This window comes from Haliotis rufescens, unplaced genomic scaffold, assembly GCF_023055435.1.
Source record: "Haliotis rufescens isolate VD_foot unplaced genomic scaffold, xgHalRufe1.0.p SCAF_16, whole genome shotgun sequence".
Classification (NCBI taxonomy): Eukaryota; Metazoa; Mollusca; class Gastropoda; order Lepetellida; family Haliotidae; genus Haliotis; species Haliotis rufescens.
Window position 1 is genome coordinate 25,777,896 of NW_025963846.1, and position 20,125 is coordinate 25,798,020.

At 41.9% G+C, this 20,125-nt stretch overlaps 1 protein-coding gene across 2 annotated transcripts; it reads left to right on the forward strand.

Moving 5' to 3' along the window:
* The first annotated feature begins 530 nt into the window (after window positions 1-530).
* LOC124117717 lies at window positions 531-9,852 on the forward strand. Of its 2 annotated transcripts, none has more exons than XM_048397053.1 (4): window positions 531-664; window positions 2,647-2,867; window positions 4,137-4,227; window positions 9,275-9,852. In XM_048397053.1, exons 2-4 carry the CDS (start codon window positions 2,849-2,851, stop codon window positions 9,780-9,782), a joined length of 618 nt encoding a protein of 205 aa, XP_048253010.1. In that variant the 5' UTR covers window positions 531-664; window positions 2,647-2,848; the 3' UTR covers window positions 9,783-9,852. The 2 variants fall into 2 exon arrangements, with proteins under 2 accessions (XP_048253010.1, XP_048253011.1); XM_048397054.1 differs by lacking the exon at window positions 531-664 and adding an exon at window positions 1,067-1,680.
* Window positions 9,853-20,125: the final 10,273 nt, after the last annotated feature.

Sequence of the window (20,125 nt, forward strand, 5' to 3'; positions counted from 1 at the left end):
GGTGGAAATCAAATTGCTACAATGCTTACATACGCCTACCAACAAATTCAATGGTGCACAACTAATTCAAATAGTCTTTCATGGTACTTACTACACTTCTTATTGTTTACAGTTTGGATGGTGGGATCCAGCTACATGGCCAGGGCACGGCAGTACTTGCTCCTGTAGGGCACCAGTCCGAACCAACCGAGGATGCTATGGCTGGCACGAGGTGGAAGGAGCTGGACACCATTCTGGATGCACAGGTCAAGGCGACACGGCGCAGCCCCAGAGCCCTCATCATTCACCTGAGCTCCAACGACCTGTGCTCGGTCAAGGGCAGCCAACTCTACCTTGACATGGTGGCATCAATCCTTCGGATACAACTCCAGCTTCCTGACACCAGGATCATCGTATCCTCAATGCTGCCCAGGCGCTACTGGCACGATGCCAGGGACCCACTAAAGATCGAGGGGATGCGGAAGAATATCAACCGCCGACTGGCCAACCGAGTCAAAGAGCTCGGCGGTACAATGGTGCCACATCCCCAGATCCTGGCATCAGACAAGACATGGTACGCCTGGGAGGGCGTCCACCTCAGCGACAAAGGACTGTGTGTGTTTACGGACAATTTATTGCATGCCCTGGCGCTCGCTTTGCGCCAGTAAGGATATTATCTCCACAGGTTAGTGTTTCCTTTCAGTACATAGGCAAGCCGGGCAACAATGCTATCTCCGCGTATCGCGTGGCCGTGGGTGTGGGGTAGCACTCTGGTGCTTTGTGGCGGGGTTCTTGTGGGCTACACTGCTAGTAACAAATTAACTTGCTTCCAAATTAATACTTAATGCTTAAGGCTACCTGCTTTTCAGCGGGAACCTTTCCGGGGTTACCTGCTTCTCAGTGGGTACCTTGTCTTTCCCGACTTTTCAGCCGGGGAATCGTAAAATAACATACGTTGGGGCAAACAATTGCCACGTATATGGGCCCGGCGGCGGAAGTCGTCTTGTCAAGCGGTAGCTGACAGTTGGGTCCGCCGCGGGGGCCGCACAATGGTTTTGCTAATGGGGCCGGGCAGTGTGATCTGCTTTGGCCGGCTACCTGGGGCCGGGCAGCGGCAGTCTGACTTAGGCCAGCAGCGTGGAGCTGCTTTTGGCAGCGTGGGAGTTGCCAAGCAATGGTAGCGTTTAAATATGCTACCGTGGGGGCTGGACAGCGGTAGCAGTCCCAGGCCAGCAGCGCTAGCTGCAATCGCCGTCGGCCACGCGCGTGGCCATGGCAACGGTAGCATTTTGGTATACACAATTAGCAGCTAAGTAGCCCACTAGTACCTGCACACCCTCGGCCATTTAACCCAACCTCATCTTCTGTTTTTATTATAGGCACGGGCACCCACGGCTCGGTGGCCCGTGCCTCTCCTTGGCATATCGCGGGATAATTACATTTAGTACTAACGACTAAATGACTTTATCGCGCGTATCCAAACCATGGGCTAATTACGTCTGTAACCCAACCACCCCTCGTAACCCAATCACCCCGGGCCACCACTCGGCACCGTGCCCGGGGAATAATCCCGCGCAAGCATCATCCCCGTCTTTGTTAGTCGGTCATTCGCGAGCAACCCTTCCCCAAGTACACACGTGTGTCACTATATCAAACTTGGAGCAGACCGAGCTCAAGGACCCGTATGCATCCTTATGTAAGGTTAGTAGTTGTATTTCTACTTGGCGGAACTATCACGTTTCCCATCGACACTAAATCTACCTCATTAAAGTGACATTAAAACCACCACATGCTGATTTAAGTGTCTTTTAATCCCCACTAAGCTGAAACGTCCCACCCCACTTCAGTAACACCATTCATCCACGCCTGATTACAACAGTTTACGACCCACTGACAAATTGGTATATACCTATACACATACATGCATCAGCGGTTTTGTTCGAGCATCCGTTAACAGTTAGTAGCACATTGATATTCTCCAATCATTGTTTACTAACCTATACCCTCTACCCCATACTGTCCATGGGGTCTCGGACAGTTTAACCGTGCAGGTCAACACACCATCCCTTCTTTCATCCCACATTTCAGTCCACCCCCACCCCCATTGTGCTCAATAGGCCGTTACTCCTATACCTTCCTCTCACGGAGTAATTTAATTAGCTGCCATATTTCACTACCTCACCTGGCGAGTGTCACACGGTTTAACTAGGGAAAATAATGGTACTGCATCAGCGGCATCACCTAATCAGCTTGGTACACATACATCTATTTAGCGGGTGGCCCAATCGTCTATGCCGCCGCGATACGCTGTGAAGAGTTGCGTCCCTTGGGCACGCCAGAAACCCATGATTGTGGGTTCGAATCCCGGTTCACCCCGATGTTTCTTGGTTTGTCAGCACCGTACCCGTGGGTTTCACCGAAGTGGTAAACGTCTTAGACCTGCATCACTTCGGGCTTTCCTCCCACATTAAGCTGACACCCCGTGATGAAACTGGAATTCTGTTAAAAGCGGCGTTAAACCCAATTCACTCGCTACATCTTTCAGCGCTATTATGTACCATTACGCCAATATGTCAGAATAACAAATAAAACAATGCAACCACACTGCGTTAATCTACTTAAAATGCATACATGCACATCTAAATAATCTTTGTGAATCGATTCCAGCTTATGTGCAAATGCCGACCGGTTGCAACCGAACAGTGAACAAGTATGTAAGCTGCAGCAATCGCCTTCCTGAGCAACACCCATATGCTGTGCATTAACTGGGCGCTTTTCAGAGAACTGTACTTTAAGCTAAATGAATGTAACATCGCCTTATTGAAGATGGAGCCAGATTTTCAACTTCTACAACACTGCTCCATCAGGGATGAGGAAAAGAAGCAACGGTAGGTGCTAACACATCGCATTTTATTTACCACATTTGCAAGGCCAGGCCGGCATTTGCGTGCAGCATTAGGTGTATTGCAATTGGTGTTTAAACACGGCTTCTTTTCATTGCAACGGGATATTGTGTAGGCATCACGGCTGGGGGTGCTGGTCTGGGAATGTTCTAGGCTCTATAGGTTAAATACTGATGCCCTTGCTCAAATCATCAGGAAAAATATTACTGAGTGAAGGTGCCAAGGCTGCTGCGGGTGAAGTCGGCGATGTCGTTACCGGTAGTTCAATGTACATGCACAGAAAGTGTACGTAGTAAAGATTTACATATTTGTCATTGTCTGGGGATACGGGTCGCCTACAAAGAGAGATGGATTTATTTTCACTACCAGGCATGGTTTCCACAATAACCAATTCACACAAGTATAGTCCCGTGACCTGTCCCAGCCAATTGGATAGAACCATAAGATTTGACTTCTTTGATAGGCATTTAGAGTGAGTGAGTATGGTTTTACGCCGCTTTTAGCAATATTCCAGCAATATCACGGCGGGGGACACCGGAAATGGGCTTCACACATTGTACCCATGTCGGGAATCGAACCCAGGTCTTCGGCGTGACGAGCGAACGCTTTAACCACTAGGCTACCCGACCGCCCCATAGGCATTTAGAAGTTGTAGTACTAAGTAAGGATAAGAATTTATGGATGAACAACTTCTTTATAACAATTAAGAGCGACGTGTCGATGAAGGTTCTAACACCGTTTGGTTGGCAAGTATATATACAAGTAGGAGGCAATGTTTGCCTGTACAAATTGCCTCCTACTTGTATATATACTTGCCAACCACACTCTGTAAATCACTTGCTTGATAACGGTAATAAAGAAGTTGTTCATCCATAAATTCTTATCCTTAAGATTTGATATTAAAAACCCTATGAACGGCATTATCGATCTCGCTGCATGTTATTTTAGAATTTTGTGCAAATTTAAGACGGTCGACGATCGTATCGCGCCACCCTCGCAGTCGACGTGGTGGGACAGCGACTAGACATAAAGACGTGTGCGCGCCCGTGCTAAATACACTACATTCTCTATTTCGGAAGTAAGGGTCAAAACGGGTCCAACCAGCTAGAATTAACCGATATCTCAGTCTGGGAACATGACCACACAGAGCGTTGGTCGAAACTCTGCTGAGTTGCAATCACTCACAAATAGACAATTTGGCAGCACATGGTTTCATTGAAGATAAGGCCGACTGTTTTGATCATTTCTCTCCAGGTGAAACCAGCATTCGTGAAGAGACGGCAAAAATGTGTTCCCAGCCGACCTATGGAAGACCTGTTCATGCAACAAAGATCTCACAGACGGGGTACATTTAAAGATGGACTTGATACACAGCCCAAATAATTGTTACATGTTACACGCTGTTACAGACCGGGACGGTACTCGCATACCAACACTCGTGACCAACTCGTGCTATTCCGGGACGAGCCGAATAGCGACTGGTACCCCCAGTTTTTGCGACTGGGTTCAGTCTACGCCGAAACGGGCATAACTAAAGAAATTGTTAACTCGTTGCGTAATGGTTCACGTATATTTCCCATGTCATATATATTCCAGATGCTATTTAAGACACATCGGGACTTCAGGTATTACACAGAACACGTCCCATTTTAATTCTGGAAACCCCAAAGTCCAGAAACTCTAGTCTTCCCAGTCTCGGTCAAAGGTATTTACAAAAATAAGCATGCTGTTTTCATGGGAACATACTAAGAAAGAAAAAATAAAAGTTCAAAAACTCAATATTTACACCATCTCGCCCATGGGCGAGAATATTTTCCTTTACTCAAAACTCATGTTTTTGTTTCGCCAATACTTAACTTGTATTCCATCAAGTATCATACACAAAATTTAACTCATTTTAACTTAATTGAACGATTTTATAGCTGATCTAAAACTTGGTAGCCAAGGGACCACACACACATTTTGACTACACATCTCCTTCGAAAAATAGTCCACGCAACATGACAAAAGCAAATTGATAATGGAGTACTATTTATTTACATGGCAATGTATACCTATATATGCACATTGTATAAACACTCAATCAAAATCCCACACTGATACACACGAATATCGTCAAATACAGTCAATACTTATATTAATTTATTTTACAATGTATATACATGTATGGCATCATATCTCCGCTATGGAGCTAGGTCCGGCTGTTGTCTCTTGCTTTGACATATCTTTGGTGTATTCTCTTTTCCAAGTCATCTTCATCGCGCACGAACACATTGTCTGTAACAATATATAAATAAATAAGGTAAGTAATGTAAGTGAATTAGTACATGAACGATATGCCATACATGAACGATGTTATAAATGTTCAATAATGCCAAGGGGGCACGGGTGGCCAAGTCGTCTAAGGCGCCGCGATTCGCTGTGCAGAGTTGCGTCCCTTGGGCACGCAAGAAACCTATGTGTTTTCGAATCCCGGTTCCCCCCGATTAAGTTTCTAGGTTTGTCAGCACCATACCCGTGCTCGTGGGTTTCACCGAAGTGGTAAACGTCTTAGACCTGCATCACTTCGGGCTTTCCTCCCACATTAAGCTGACACGCCGCGATATAACTGGAATACTGTTAAAAGCGGCGTTAAACCCAACTCACTCACTCAATAATGCCAATGACGTACGCCCATCAACGGCTTCAACTGTGGCTGGATACGCTGTCTTGTAGGATGTTATACCGGGATGCGACCAGGTCTCCTTCTGAAAACAGGAATGTAGATTTATTTAATATTGCATGTGTGCTACTTCGAGTGGGGTTCAACTATTATTACATCACTGCATATAAATACTCGGTCGCTGTGTATAATTCATTGGCACAGGCTACAAATTGGGAAAGGACATTTTTAAAATGGCATCAGATGAAGGGAAATGTTCAAATGGTATAATATTGTATTTATTGTGTGGTAAATGCATGTAAAAGTTCCTGAATTATAAAATGCCCAAGACTAGGCCAGATTTTGATATCGTGTTGATTTTATTTCCACGTGATCATACTAACCTTTGGCTTGAGGGGTCTGAGTAGTTTCTGTTCTAACCAAGAATCAGTCTATTGAGTATTTCATCCAGTGGACTTTAACTAGGGCTTTTTTCCTGTCTATGATCTTTACTTTGAACCTGTGTAAGAATACAACATGGGAAATACATTCAGGTTATATCACAACAAAGAGCCACATCACTTTTTTGCCCAATATTTCTTTTCTATTGCCAAACAGTACGAATTCTTGATGTCAAGTAAATACATTGACTAAGTGAAGTGGTATCTTCCTGTATGTAACAATGAACAAACTGACAATTGACCTTGTTGCAAATGTAGATAATGTATACGCCCTGCAAGGTGAACAGGTTCAGCTTCGATTAAGTTTCAATCTGTTATATACAAGCCAAGATAGAACTCGGTGACATGAGATTCTTACCACATTCCTGTTTCCTGGTCTTTGCCCTCCATCATCTTCCCCACGGTCTGAAACGAGACCAAATGTTATAATAATGTATGTAGAGCAGGTATTCCTACAGCATTCCTCTCATCATATTGCTTGGGACCCGTGAAGATTCCGGGGTAGAACATGTCTTCAGCAACCCATGCTTGCCGTAAAAGGCGACTATGCTTGTCGTAAAAGGCGACTAACGGGATCGGGTGGTCAGGCTCGCTGACTTGGTTGATGCATGTCATCAATCCCAATTGCGTGGATCGATGCTCATGATATCAATCACTGGATTGTCCGATCCAGACTCGATTATTTACAGACCGCCGTCATATAGCTGGAATATTGCTGAGTGCGGCGTTAAACAACAAACCAACCAATCATATTGCTTGGGGCATTTAAGAATGTATAAATAGTGTGTATAAATAATTTGTATGAGTGTGACAGTCATTCTTTACAAGTCGGAAAGCAAAGACTCACTGCATCAGCTTCTTCCCTTTCTCGTTGGTTCTCAATAAACCGCTGAACCTTAAAGAGAAAAGAGTCAAAATTAAACATAAATATATTAAATATCTGTTTTATTTGAATTGGGAAAAATACGAACTATTGGATCAGTGATTTGTGGTGTGGTGATGGTTTGCTCTATCGTGTCGGAATGGAACCAGGATAACTGTAGTAAGTAGAGATGTCAAATTACCTGTTGATGCTGTTGCGTCACCACTCCCTGTAAAAAAAATAAGTAAAATATTTGAATACTTAAGATACCAGACGGTATTATTAGGAAAACGTTTACGCATGTAATTTATCTATGCCATAGAGGCATACTCTGTATATAATCTAAGGACCTCATCTCTGCTTGCTCCCATCATTATGTCTTCCCCGGACGCTCCTTCATCTAGGTCATCGTCAGTCTGCGAAACAGATACACTTTTATGTGTAGATTTTCGTTATTTATCGAATGAGATGACAATATATATATTTTAAAATATGAAATTTCTCCACACGATGTGTTAATCATACACTTAATAATGTCTATAAGTCATAAGTTGCAAGAATGGGGGTAACCAACTACCCTGCAGGGCTATGCAAATTGTTATACTTACCACATGAACTGAATCTTCTGATGGAAACTCGTAAATCTACAAACATAAACATTTGTATGAATAATTTTATGTATCAGATAAACATTTACCACAATACAACGTACGTATACTATTTCACACCCATGTGTCATGGCATGGTCTTGGTTGGTTTGTTGTTTAACGCCGCATTCAGCAATATTCCAGTTATATGACGGCGGTATGTAAATAATCGAGTCTGGACCAGACAATCCAGTGATGGATATCATGAGCATCGATCCACGCAATTGGAATGATTCAATGTATCAACCAAGTCAGCGAAACTGACCACCCGATCCAGTTAGTCGCCTCTTACCACAAGCAGTCGCCTTTTACAGCAAGCATGGGTTGCCGAAGGCCTATTCTACCTCGGATCTTAACGGATCGGCATGGTATGGAATTTATTTGACATTTACAATTACATTATATATTTTACTCCTGTGTCATTAGTAAGGAGACGGACTAGGAGTTTTCTGTAGTTGTACTTATTGCTCACGTCACTTGTTTCCACTTCCACCTGACTATTTCCACGAGACGCACCTGCCTAAAATTACATTAACATAAATCATTAATACATAACAGATATATCAACATCTCATTTTCTTTCAGAAAAATACAAATACAAGTATCAAGAACATGTTAGGGATATATTGTTGTCGGATTTATTTTTTTATCTCGTTAAAGAATATAATTTCGCTACCTACCTTCAGAATCTTGATCTCGGCTTCTAGGCTTGCAATATTCTTCTGTTGTCTCAACAATAGCTTGCTGTCTTTTCAATTCTCGTCTCAGCTTTTCGTTGTCTTTATTCCTCGTCTGTTCATCTGTTTTCTGTAATAAAGTGCACAACGTGTTATGTGACAAATGTAAATGAAACAGCATTCACAGACGTCATTACGTTAATCTTGATCGCAAAATATACACCGTCCATTAATGTAGTTGTTCGGTCTGTACCTGGGGTGGACAGCCCAACGGAGCAGAAACGTCATTGTCATGATCAAAGATGGTGTGCAAGTGGCAGAATGTATTCTCTTTCCTCAGCTAATACAACTGCATCATACCTGTCCCCGTTTTCATTATTTGTAGAGTCTGATTAAATTTCTCTTTTCCGGTCCTGCCGTCTCGAAAATCTAGTAGCGCCTGGAACAGTGCTTCCTCGTGTACCAGGGCCTTCCTTAAACAGCGCCCTGTTGACTATCCTGGATGTCTGATTTGGCACTTTGTTGAGGCTGTATTGCTTCATGATGCTTAATGCAGCATCAAAACACGTCCTGGACATAACAGAAACTGCTAAGTGTTCTTTGTAGGATCCCCAAAAGGCCGTCTAAAATAGAGCAAAAGACAATACTTTTTTCATCCGATTATGGAACTGTTACATAAATCTATGTTAGATATGTATGCTCCAATTAATATCTTAAATAAGGAGCCAATTCATTGGCGCAAGTGACGGACTATTCATAGATGAATATAGTGCATTGTCCATTCTGCTATATCTACACACCTTCTCCAAATCCAAACGCAAAGCTGCCATGCATTTTCCTCGCCATTCTTTATTTTTGGAGTCAAGTCCTACTGTGGAGTCACATTGGGAGTTGGCTGGGTGGAGCCTCCGAAATGACTGAAATATATATTTGTGGTTATGTACTTGGTCGCGGTTAATTAATCAGACTTAGTGTTATTGTATTGTGGGGGTGGATGTCCACTGGTCACTTTGAGGACTTTAGTTGCACAGTGTCAGTGTGGAGTCGATATGTGATTATGGGCCGAACCTAGTCTGTGAGCACCTATGTTTTTCTTTGATCTAGTTACCTCTACAACAGCTTGAAAGCTGTTGGTGTCCAACTCCCCTCCTTCGGTGGTGTCTTCCAGGCCCAACAGTGCTGTGCTTGTGCTTGTCGGGGGTTCGATCTGTCGGACTTCAGAGCAACTTTTTCAGGATGCGATGGATTGAAAGGACATTCCATTCCCCATGTATTCAAAATTTACATGAAAGGCAGCCAGCTAACTTTGGCCTACAAAGACTGGCCTCTACCCAGTGAAGTTTACCGGGAAACTCCGATGAACTTGACTGGCATGAACCCACAACTCGCTGTTGTAAGGCCAATGTGTAGCACGGTCAATGACATCAGAACAGCCATGTTCAGGGATCTTCCCAAACGGAGAGATTCAGCCCGCCTTCAGCCTTCTGAGATAGATGACTGGGAAAGCTACTTACAGTCCTGTCTACAACAATATACCCTGAAGTCGAATTCAACGACTTTGACAACTACAATACTGCACCAACAGAAGATGGACGACTACCTGAAAATTTGATGGCAGCACTTCAGAAAAGTCAAAGAAAAATAACCAGAAAGTCCAAGGTTCGTGAATACAATGTTATTTGCTTTATAAATGCACTTATGATGATATATCTTAACTCGATCAAAAGCTTGTAATAAATAGACAAAGCCCTCGTTCATCCGTTGAAACTGTACTGAACAAATCAATTTTGTCATTGTTCTGCGTGTGTTGTTTCCTGATAGTGAAGTAATACAACCTATGTTCCAATTTCTGATCCTTAACAACGTTAGACATATTGCTTTCGAAGGATTTTCCGTAACATCTCGCGATAAAATTTTCATCTGATGCTGCTGATATACGTGTACACATGGATCTTGATTTATCCCTGTTGTGATGATTAATTTTTCAATGTTTCAGGTATCTGTCCAAAGGAAGAGGACACAGTAGCTGTAAAACCCAAAGCACACCGAAGCTTCGATTTGATATGGATTGTTGCCCGCAAAGCATTTTCTATGTATTTTCTATGTATTTTCTATTGAGGCATAGCTGTTTTAATGTAACTGTTCGATCATGAGACATCACTTCCAAAATAATACCTATTAGTATACTCCCAAAAAACATTCAAACACAAATTGAATAAAAAAGCTATATTTTGCTCTAATGGTAAATTGGTAAAAGTATTGTATGAATACATATATATGTGTACGTGTGTAATTCAAAACATGGTTTAGTAACATGCATACAGTTAATCTTAAATTTGATGCTGTATTCTGCATATGGTAAATATTTGATAAATTGTATAAATAGTCACATAATTGTGTATATTCATTGACGTATGAAGGTGTTGTAATTAAAAACCTTTTTACTGACACATGCATTTAAGTTAATCTTGCTTTGTCGACATTTCCCAAGATTCTCTATTGTTCATATAGTTTAGTGATACATTGTTTTAATTGTTCCAGGTCATATTAAAAAATATTATCAGGGGCGGTCGGGTAGCCTAGTGGTTAAAGCGTTCGCTCGTCATGCCGAAGACCCGGGTTCGATTCCCGACATGGGTACAATGTGTGAAGCCCATTTCTGGTGTCCCCCGCCGTGATATTGCTGGAATATTGCTGGAATATTGCTAAAAGCGGCGTAAAACCATACTCACTCACTCACTAAAAAATATTATCTAAATAGACTGATATTTATGAAAGTGTCATTAAAAACTTTACTAAGATATGCATTTAAGTTAATCTTGATTTTCAACATTGCGCAAGATGCTATATTTTGCATAAAGTTGATTAGTGATACATTTTGTAAATTGTTCCAGGTCATATTAAAAAATCTAAATAGACTGATATTGATGTGTCATTGGAAGCCTTGTTTACCGCATACAGTCGTTCTTCAATTTCGACATTTTGCAAGATGTTCTTATATGCATATTGCTGTTTAAATAATGTTTGTAAAAATTTCAGTGTCATGTACAAACTTAAAACGACATTGACATGTATATATTGGAAAACCTTATTATTATGTAAAAGCATTAATATAGTTCAACTTTCATGACTTTACCTTTATGTGCTTCATACATGAATTGAAGTAATTATCAACAATATATTCTGTGTCAGTTGTTTCATAAATAAAAGGGGCGGTCGGGTAGCCTAGTGGTTAAAGCGTTCGCTTGTGACGCCGAAGACCCTGGTTCGATTCCCGACGTGGGTACATTATGTGAAGCCCATTTCAGGTGTCCCCCGCCGTGATATTGCTGGAATATTGCTAAAAGCGGCGTAAAACCATACTCACTCATAAATAAATAAAATGTTTTAAACTTGAATAATTACAATGGGCCTGTCAATGGGCCAGACTTTTCCCTGGATGTGTAACATATTTCGATAACTCTATAAAATATTTGAATTAAGTTAAAACGAGTTGAATAATACCTTATTTATATATTGTTACAGACAAGGTGTTCGTGCGCGATGAAGATGACTTGGAAAAGAGAATACACCAAAGATATGTCAAAGCAAGAGACAACAGCCGGACCTAGCTCCATAGCGGGGATATGATGCCATACATGTATATACATTGTAAACTAAATTAATATAAGCATTGACTGTATTTGACGATATTCGTGTGTATCAGTGTGGGATTTTGATTGAGTGTTTATACAATGTGCATATATAGGCATACATTGCCATGTAAATAAATAGTACTCCATTATCAGTTTGCTTTGTCATCATGTTGTGTAGACTATTTTTCGAAGGAGATGTGTAGTCAAAATGTGTGTGTGGTCCCTAGGCTACCAAGTTTTAGATCAGCTGAGCTAGTGTACTTGCACAGACACACTTGTTTTTGCAAAACAAAAGATGTGTTCAAAGTTTTTAGCAAACTATGTGTCATGGTACTTGTAGAAACAAAACCTTGTGTTTTGAGCAAAATGTTGAGGAAAATATTCTCGTCCAAGGCGATATTGTTGAATTTAAGTGAAACTGAGTTGAAAAGTGTCATATTTTCATACCACCGTTGAATTATTTGTTGAAAATCAGTTGAATCATGTGTCATGCTTGTAGACACACCTTTGTGTTTGCGAAACTAAAACTGCTGAGCAAAGGAAAATATTCTGGCCCATGGGCCAATCCTTTTTGTCGTTCATGGGCGAAATATCGCTATAAAATCGTTGAGTTAGGTTAAAGGAGTTAAATGAGTTTTGTGTCATGATACTTGAAGGAATACATCTGTGTATTTGAGAAACAAAAACATGAGTTTTGTGTAAAGGAAAATATTCTCGCCCGTGGGCCAAACCTTTTTCTCGCCCATGGGCGAACTATTTCAATATCGCTATAAAATCGTTAGGTTAGGTTAGGTTAAAGGAGTTAAATTTTGTGTATCAAGTATCATACACAAAATTTAAGTATTTGAGAAACAAAAACATGATTTTTGAGTAAAGGAAAATATTCTCGCCCATGGGCGAGATTGTGTAAATATTGAGTTTTTGAACCTTTTTCTTTTTTTTTCATTTTTTCTTCCTTAGTATGTTCCCATGAAAACAGCATGCTTATTTTTGTAAATACCTTTGACCGAGACTGGGCAAAGACTGTAGAGTTTCTGGACTTTTGGGTTTCCAGAATTAAAATGGGACGTGTTACAGTATATGTTTAAATGCAAGACATATGTAAAATCAAACATTATTCCTGAGATTTTTTGACGGAAGTACTTGAAGTCACACGCTCATTTTGATTGGTTTGTCGTATTTTCGCACATAACATTCACGGATAGGGGGGGACGAGTCTTCTTGCAGGTTACGGAAAGGGGCGAGTGGTGACGAATGGCATACCAAGTTATTCTTTCAGCCGAATTTCATGTCGCCAAGCTAAGGTGGCACCCGCCATTAAAAGATGATCATGTTAAAGGTTTGTGGAGTGGAAGTACTACGAAATCTCCTATAGCTCGACTGAAAACAACGGCGTACATTTCACTGGGCTTGAGAGAATGATTGAGGACATCTGATAATAGGTCATGTTCCTAAGAGAAGTGCTCGGTGCCTGTGGACAATGAGTGTTTTTACCTGTGTATTGTACCAAAATCCATTGTTAACAAACATTTCAGTTTGACTGAAATTGTTCTAAAAGTACAGTCGGTATCGAGTTAACATTTCCGCAGCCAACACCGAACGTTCACTCTTGTGTGATATAGGGAATTGGACAGTGTAAATGAATTTGATCACTCTAGAAATCCTCGTATACACAAATAGTGATGACATTCATGGTCAAACACATTCTGAAATGACATATGGGCGAGATTTGCAGTGGTTTGGGCATAACGATCCTTTTCTGAAAAACATCTACGGTGGTCTAAGTAGTAGAAATACTTTGCATCATTGTTTTTATTTTGATAGTTCTCGCTGCATACCAAATGAAATGACCCGTGAAGACCCGGGATAGAATAGGTCTTCAGCAACCCATGCTTGCCATAAAAGCGACTATGCTTGTCGTAAGAGGCGACTGACGGGACCGGGTGGTCAGGCTCGCTGACTTGGTTGATGCATGTCATCGATCCCAATTGCGTGGATTGATGCTCATGATGTGAATCATTGGATTGTCGGGTCCAGACTCCATTATTTACATACTGCATTCATATAGCGGAATAATGCTGAGTGCGGCGTAAAACAACAAACCAACCAACCTAAAGAAAGTGAAACATTGCAGAGAAAAGGGTATTGTTTAAAACTTCCATGGTTTGGAGATGGTATGATAAAAGCGTGAAACGCTTATTGGGAAAAATTCCGGCAGAGATAATATACCGGTAGAGAAGTGATTTATAACCGTATCATTGAATGACTGTCAGCCAACCTGGGCAACTATACTACTCAAAAGAAGTTAAGGATCACCCAATTCTTTCATATTGGTAATGTTAATCTGTCAGGGCATGAGAGATTAACTATTGTAATATGAAAGAATCAGGTGATCCTTAACTTCTTTTGAGTAGTATATATCACTTCCCGTTAATTACTGTTAGTAATACAGTATAGTATAACATTTATTGCCTTAATTGTTCATCCCCTGAGCAGTGTCGGTTCATCACCCCCAGAAGTCCCAAGTCCAGAGCAACGTCATTCTGTCCACTGTTGTTCATTACTATATGGGGGCACGGGTCTAAGGCGCCGCGCTTCCCTGTGCAGAGTTGCGTCCCTTGGGCACGCCTGAAACCTATGATTGTGGGTTCGAAACCCGGTTCGCCCTGATTATGTTTCTAGGTATGTCAGCACCATACCCGTGCTCGTTGGTTTCACCGAAGTGGTAAACGTCTGAGACCTGCATCACTTCGGGCTTTCCTCCCACATTAAGCTGACACGCCGCGATAAAACTGGAATACTGTTAAAAGCGGCGTTAAACCCAACTCACTCACTCACTCACTCACTCACTCATTACTATATATGTGTTACCATTACATAGTGTCAAGCTTGGTATTCCGAGTTTGGCGAAGGGACGACCTCGAGCAGGATGATGTGCCGCTCGTAGGAAACGTCCGGAGCTCCGCTCACCTCATGTATGCCCGAGCTGGAAGGTCGGATTATCGCTGTTTGTGTTGTCAGAGCAGGTGTTCCGCTCATTGTGTAATTGTTGTTTACATGTTGTGCATAAAGCGTTCCGGGACAGTGATGTCGATTTTGTCCTGTATTCCCCCAAGAGCTAATTCCCCGTCAACATGCGCGTTGACACTGCAATGTCGAGTATGTACCCTGTTTCCGATACCAATAAGCAGCAGAGGACAGGAGAAAGGAGTGAAAGCTGACCGTTTCATGTGATATAGTTCTGCTGATGAGCGAGTATGGTTGTTACGCCGCTTTTGTTCAATATCACGGCGGGGGGACACCAGAAATTGGCTTTAAACATTGTACCTATGTCGGGATTCGAACCCGGGTCTCCTGCGTGACGAGCGAACGCTTTTAACCACGAGGCTACCCGACCGACCGACCGACCCTTGTTCTGCTAATGAAGACTGTCCAGTATACAGTAAATTTTATTTCAGGACAGTAATGGCAGTTGTCATCTCACAACAGTTGTCATGGTTACCGTGAAAGTATGAAGAGGTGCGAGGGGGGATGGTGAGAAAGATTCATGCGGGTGCTCGTTGAAAACCCCGGGGGAAGATTGGATGTTGGTGTCTGATTTTAGCGAGAAGTTTTGCTTCTTTGAGTGGCATTTACAAGTTGGAATGGTAACTAAGACAAAATTGTTATGGATGAACAACTTCTTTATTACAATTGGGCGACGTTTCGGTGTAGATTCTAACACCGTTATCAAGCAAATGATAAAGGTGTTAGAATCTACACCGAAACGGCGCCCAATTGTAATAAAGAAGTTGCTCATCCATAACAATTTTGTCTTCATGAAGTTCTGGTTAAGTACACGAGAGGATGACTACTTTCAACGATTGGCCCGAGCAGCTTGTTCAGAAGGGGGTGTACTCTTAGTATAGGGAATGTATGTTTAATAATGTATTGTGTATTTACAATGTCTATTCAAGAGCTTGAATTGTGAATAAATATTTTGAAACGTGATACCTCGTGCCTGTGTCTTTATGAAGAGTTGCGGTTACCTCGTGGGGTATTGTTTGGCTGGATCAGTTATTATCCCCCGCCCTAACGAAGTTGTCGGGGGATATTGAAATGGGGTCCGTCCGTCCGTCCGTCCGTGCGTCCCGAAATCGTTTCCAGAGCATAACTCAGAAACCGTTAATTTACCATATTTGCATGTCTATCAGACTCATGCTGAATTGGTGCCTTTTGCTATGTAGGAATTTTAAAAGTGATCATTTTAGAATTTCCGTTGCAGCTATTTTTACATGGGCTAAGAGAAATGTTGGGTCAGTTACCTAGTTTCGGACCATAACGTGTTAAAATGGGCGGGGGCTATAGAGAGAAAAAGATATGCCAGGTATAGTGACATCACAATATGGCGGTCACCCCCACACTTTTTCGGTTGTGTCGGTCATTTTGTGATGCCACACATTCATTGTTTGCTATGGATGAGTGGGTTGGGTTTACCGACACTTTTAACACTATTCCAGTTATATCGCGGCGTGAGGGAGGAAAGCCCGAAGTGATGCAGGTCTCGGACGTTTACCACTTCGTTGAAACCCACGAGCACGGGTATGGTGCTGACAAACCAAGAAACATGATCACGAACCGGGATTCGAACCCACAATCATAGGTTTCTGGCGTGCCCAAGGGACGCAACTCTGCACAGCGAATCGCGGCGCCTTAGACGACTGGGCTACCCGTGTCCCCATGTTTGCTATGGTTGACAGGACGCACAAAATAACGACCAGCATCAGAATACCGAAATATCGTAACACAACTCGTTTATTCGAGGCCCACGCTCGGACTAACCTCCCTACAATCGGTTACATCCTCGCAACCTTGCCAGGTATCCTAGTGACATGTACAAAAGAATCAATTACTTACCAGAATTTCCCCGCTCACTGCCAGTGTTTACCTTCGTAGCCGCTAACGTTATATCGTTGAGTCCCTTTGACCATAAGCGCTTGCAGTAGGTAACAATACACCACAAAACCCTGGTTAAAACCGCCATGTTGTGACGTCATCATTCAGAGGGTTGGGAACCCGATTATCACATTTCCAACATCACTTTGATCTATTTTTAGAAAAATCGCCGAAACACACCAACATGACACGCACTTGCAGCATCAAATGTTGGCCTATAAAAAACGATGGGGTTTTCATTTGCATGCCATCACAGCAAAAACATGCCATGACTTGCGCAACAACGCCATCGGCCAACTGCAAACAGGAAAAACATCTTCAGCTGTAGCCAGGTTTTGCCAGGTTGCACCAAGCACCATTACAATACTGTGCAACCGTTATCAGACACGGGAGAACACGGGACCTTTCCCAGATTGGCCACGTGTAACTTCTACAGCTCAGGTCAGATTCGTACTGACGTGAAAGAACCGCCTCGGAAACCTCTACAACTACGACAATGCCATGACTGCATAAGACAGTGAAGAACAGTTTACGCGCTGAAGGTATTCGAGCAAGACGACAAAATCGAGGCGTCATTCTGACGGACCTGCATCGTCAGCTGTGACGGCAATGTGTCAAGGTCACACAGTTGTGCCACAACTGCGATGGAGACAAGTCTCGTTTAGTGACGAGTCACGTTTTATGCTTTGCTGTATGGATGGTAGACATTATGCACACAACTGCATAGGAAGTGGACAGATTAGATGGTAGTAGCATGCTACACTGCTAGGACAGACTTGGTGCACGTTCTGGAGAATGGAGAACGCCACAACGTAACACGGATGAGACTATTCGGCCACACGTCCTTCCCATTATGCAAGAAGCGAACACGGCAAGACCGACAGTCTTTTTCAGGAATCACAACATCCAAGTCCTGCCATGACCCTTCAGTTCTATGTCCCGTGCAGATCCGGGTTAGAATAGGTCTTCAGCGACCCATGCTTGCCGTAAAAGTTGACTATGCTTGTCGTAAAAGGCGACTGACGGAATCGGGTGGTCAGGCTCGCTGACTTGGTTGATTGATGTCATCGATCCCAATTGCGTGGATCGATGCTCATGATATCAATCACTGGATTGTCTGGTCCAGACTCGGTTATTTACAGACCTCCGTCATGTACCGGGAATATTGCTGAGTGCGGCGTTAAACAACCAACAAACCAACCAACCAATGTAACGGCAACAACCTTTAGACTGAAACTTGCTGGATCATACCACAACACCCTTCATGGACATTGCTATGGCTTCTTGAAAGTTGAAACACTGACAAATTTTCACAGAATTTGTCAGTACTCGCCAAAATGTTTGTCTGTAAACTTGAACCCGAAGACAAAGGTTTGTCAACTGAGCTCTGAAGATGTCAGTGCTGGAACCCCTATACGTTCCTTCTCCAATATCCAGGTGTGCTATTTAATGAATATTTGCTATATGATTTTCTCTCTCTCTCTCTCTCTCTCTCTCTCTCTCTCTCTCTCTCTCTCTCTCTCTCATATAAAAGCGTACAAATATTCATTATCGCATGCGAGGATGCATATATTGAAGCGCATGTAAAATATCTTTATTTGTTTGTTTTTGACTGAAGTTTATTAAAATGAAATGAGAGTAACTTCATCTGGATATGTTTTAACCAATCGCCTGTCACATTCTGGGAATTAGAGATGTTTCGTAATGTAGATAATCCATGCAATTTGTTCATTGTGTTTTTAAAAGAGCTAAAAATGTTTAGGGGAAATATTTCGCCTTTCGCTAAAGTTAACCGGTCTGTATTTTGTAAGAATAGACCTGCGCATTGAGCGATTATCTCCTTTAGCTAAAGGCGTGGTATGGAGCTTCATCACGCAATGACTTTGCAATGATGTAGATCGTATCTCATTCACTGAAAGTGAGTGTTTATCTTCCTTACCCGAATAGCTCTACTGCGCACTTCCTAGGCAATGTATCGTATGTTATTGAGGCAGCCAGCAATGAAGGTTCCAAGGAGGAATTCAGGTCAAGCATGAAACGCGCACTCAAACGTTCTCCCTTCACACTGCCATTGCAACTTATTGTTCAACACGAATTAACACCAGGTTGGTTTGTAGTTTGCATCATGTTCCTAAAAAGTAATACGGTTGCATGATAAATGCACGATGTTTGGGTTGCACATAGTAATATTCTTCTAAACATACTTCAATCTTAACCGGAAGTAACTACACAAACCCAGTTAACCAGAAGGAACCGAACACAAGAGTAATGAGAGAGTGAGTTGGGTGTAACGAGGCTTTTAACAGTATTCCAGTTATATCACGGCATGTCAGCTTGATGTAGGAGGATGCACGTGTTAGGCGTTCACCAATTTGGTGAAACCCACGAGCACGGGTGTAGTGCTGATAACATAATCTGGACGAACCGGGATCTGAACACACTGTAATAGGTTTCTGGCGTGCATAGCGAGGTGCAGTGCCTTATGCGATTAGGCCAACCGTGCCCCGTACACAACTGTAACAAACTATTATACAACAAATATGTTTAAGATGAGATATGTATTGCGTAAAATTCCATGACGAAACAATGGCAATATTACACTGTTACAGACTACAAAATCTATGCACAATAAGTGCAAAACACAAAGGTACATTCAACATACAAAGGAGGTAACAATTTTTTATTTTAAAACAAGTGCATTATAGTGATATGGAAACAATATGAGAATTGTTTGTCTGTCTGTGGATTAACGCCGCACTCAGCAATATTCCAGCTATATGACGGCAGTCCGTAGAATAATCGAGTCTGGACCAGACAATCCAGTAATTGACATCATGAGCATCGATCCACATATGAGAATTGAACAAGCCTATGGTAATGTTGTACATACAAGGAATTTGTTTATACTTGTAGATATGATAACAGATCTTGGAAATTGTTTCTAGATAACTGTTGTTAACATTATTAAGAAGGGCTCCCTTTAACAGAGTGTACCAAATTCTTTATCATGATTGGGAATTATTTGTGATTCTCTTTCTTGGTCGTATTTTATACAAGACAGTACATAATGTTGCGCATCTTCTAAGACATCACATGTTTCACAAAGACGTTGTTCCAATGGGGTTGGTGTTTTTGTATATCTACCAGTTTAAGTTTTTAATTTGTGATAACTTAAACGAAGTTTTGAGAAAAGTGACCTATGAGCTTTTTTTTTTTTAAATATGTAAGATAATTCTCAATATTTATAGCTGACTTGACCAACATGTATGATCTTAACTTGCTGTTGAATAAATGGGAGTCCCTTAATGAATGCGTGAACACATTCTTACATTTGGACTGAAGTATAATTTACAGTGGTTTCACAACACTTATTTGTGTTTACTAT

What these genes read in the sequence shown, in the direction of transcription:
- LOC124117717 (XM_048397053.1), top strand. An exon ending in ACAAAGATCTCACAGACGGG is followed by an intron (nt 4,228 to 9,274) that starts GTACATTTAAAG and finishes TCTTTGATCTAG; the next exon opens with TTACCTCTACAACAGCTTGA.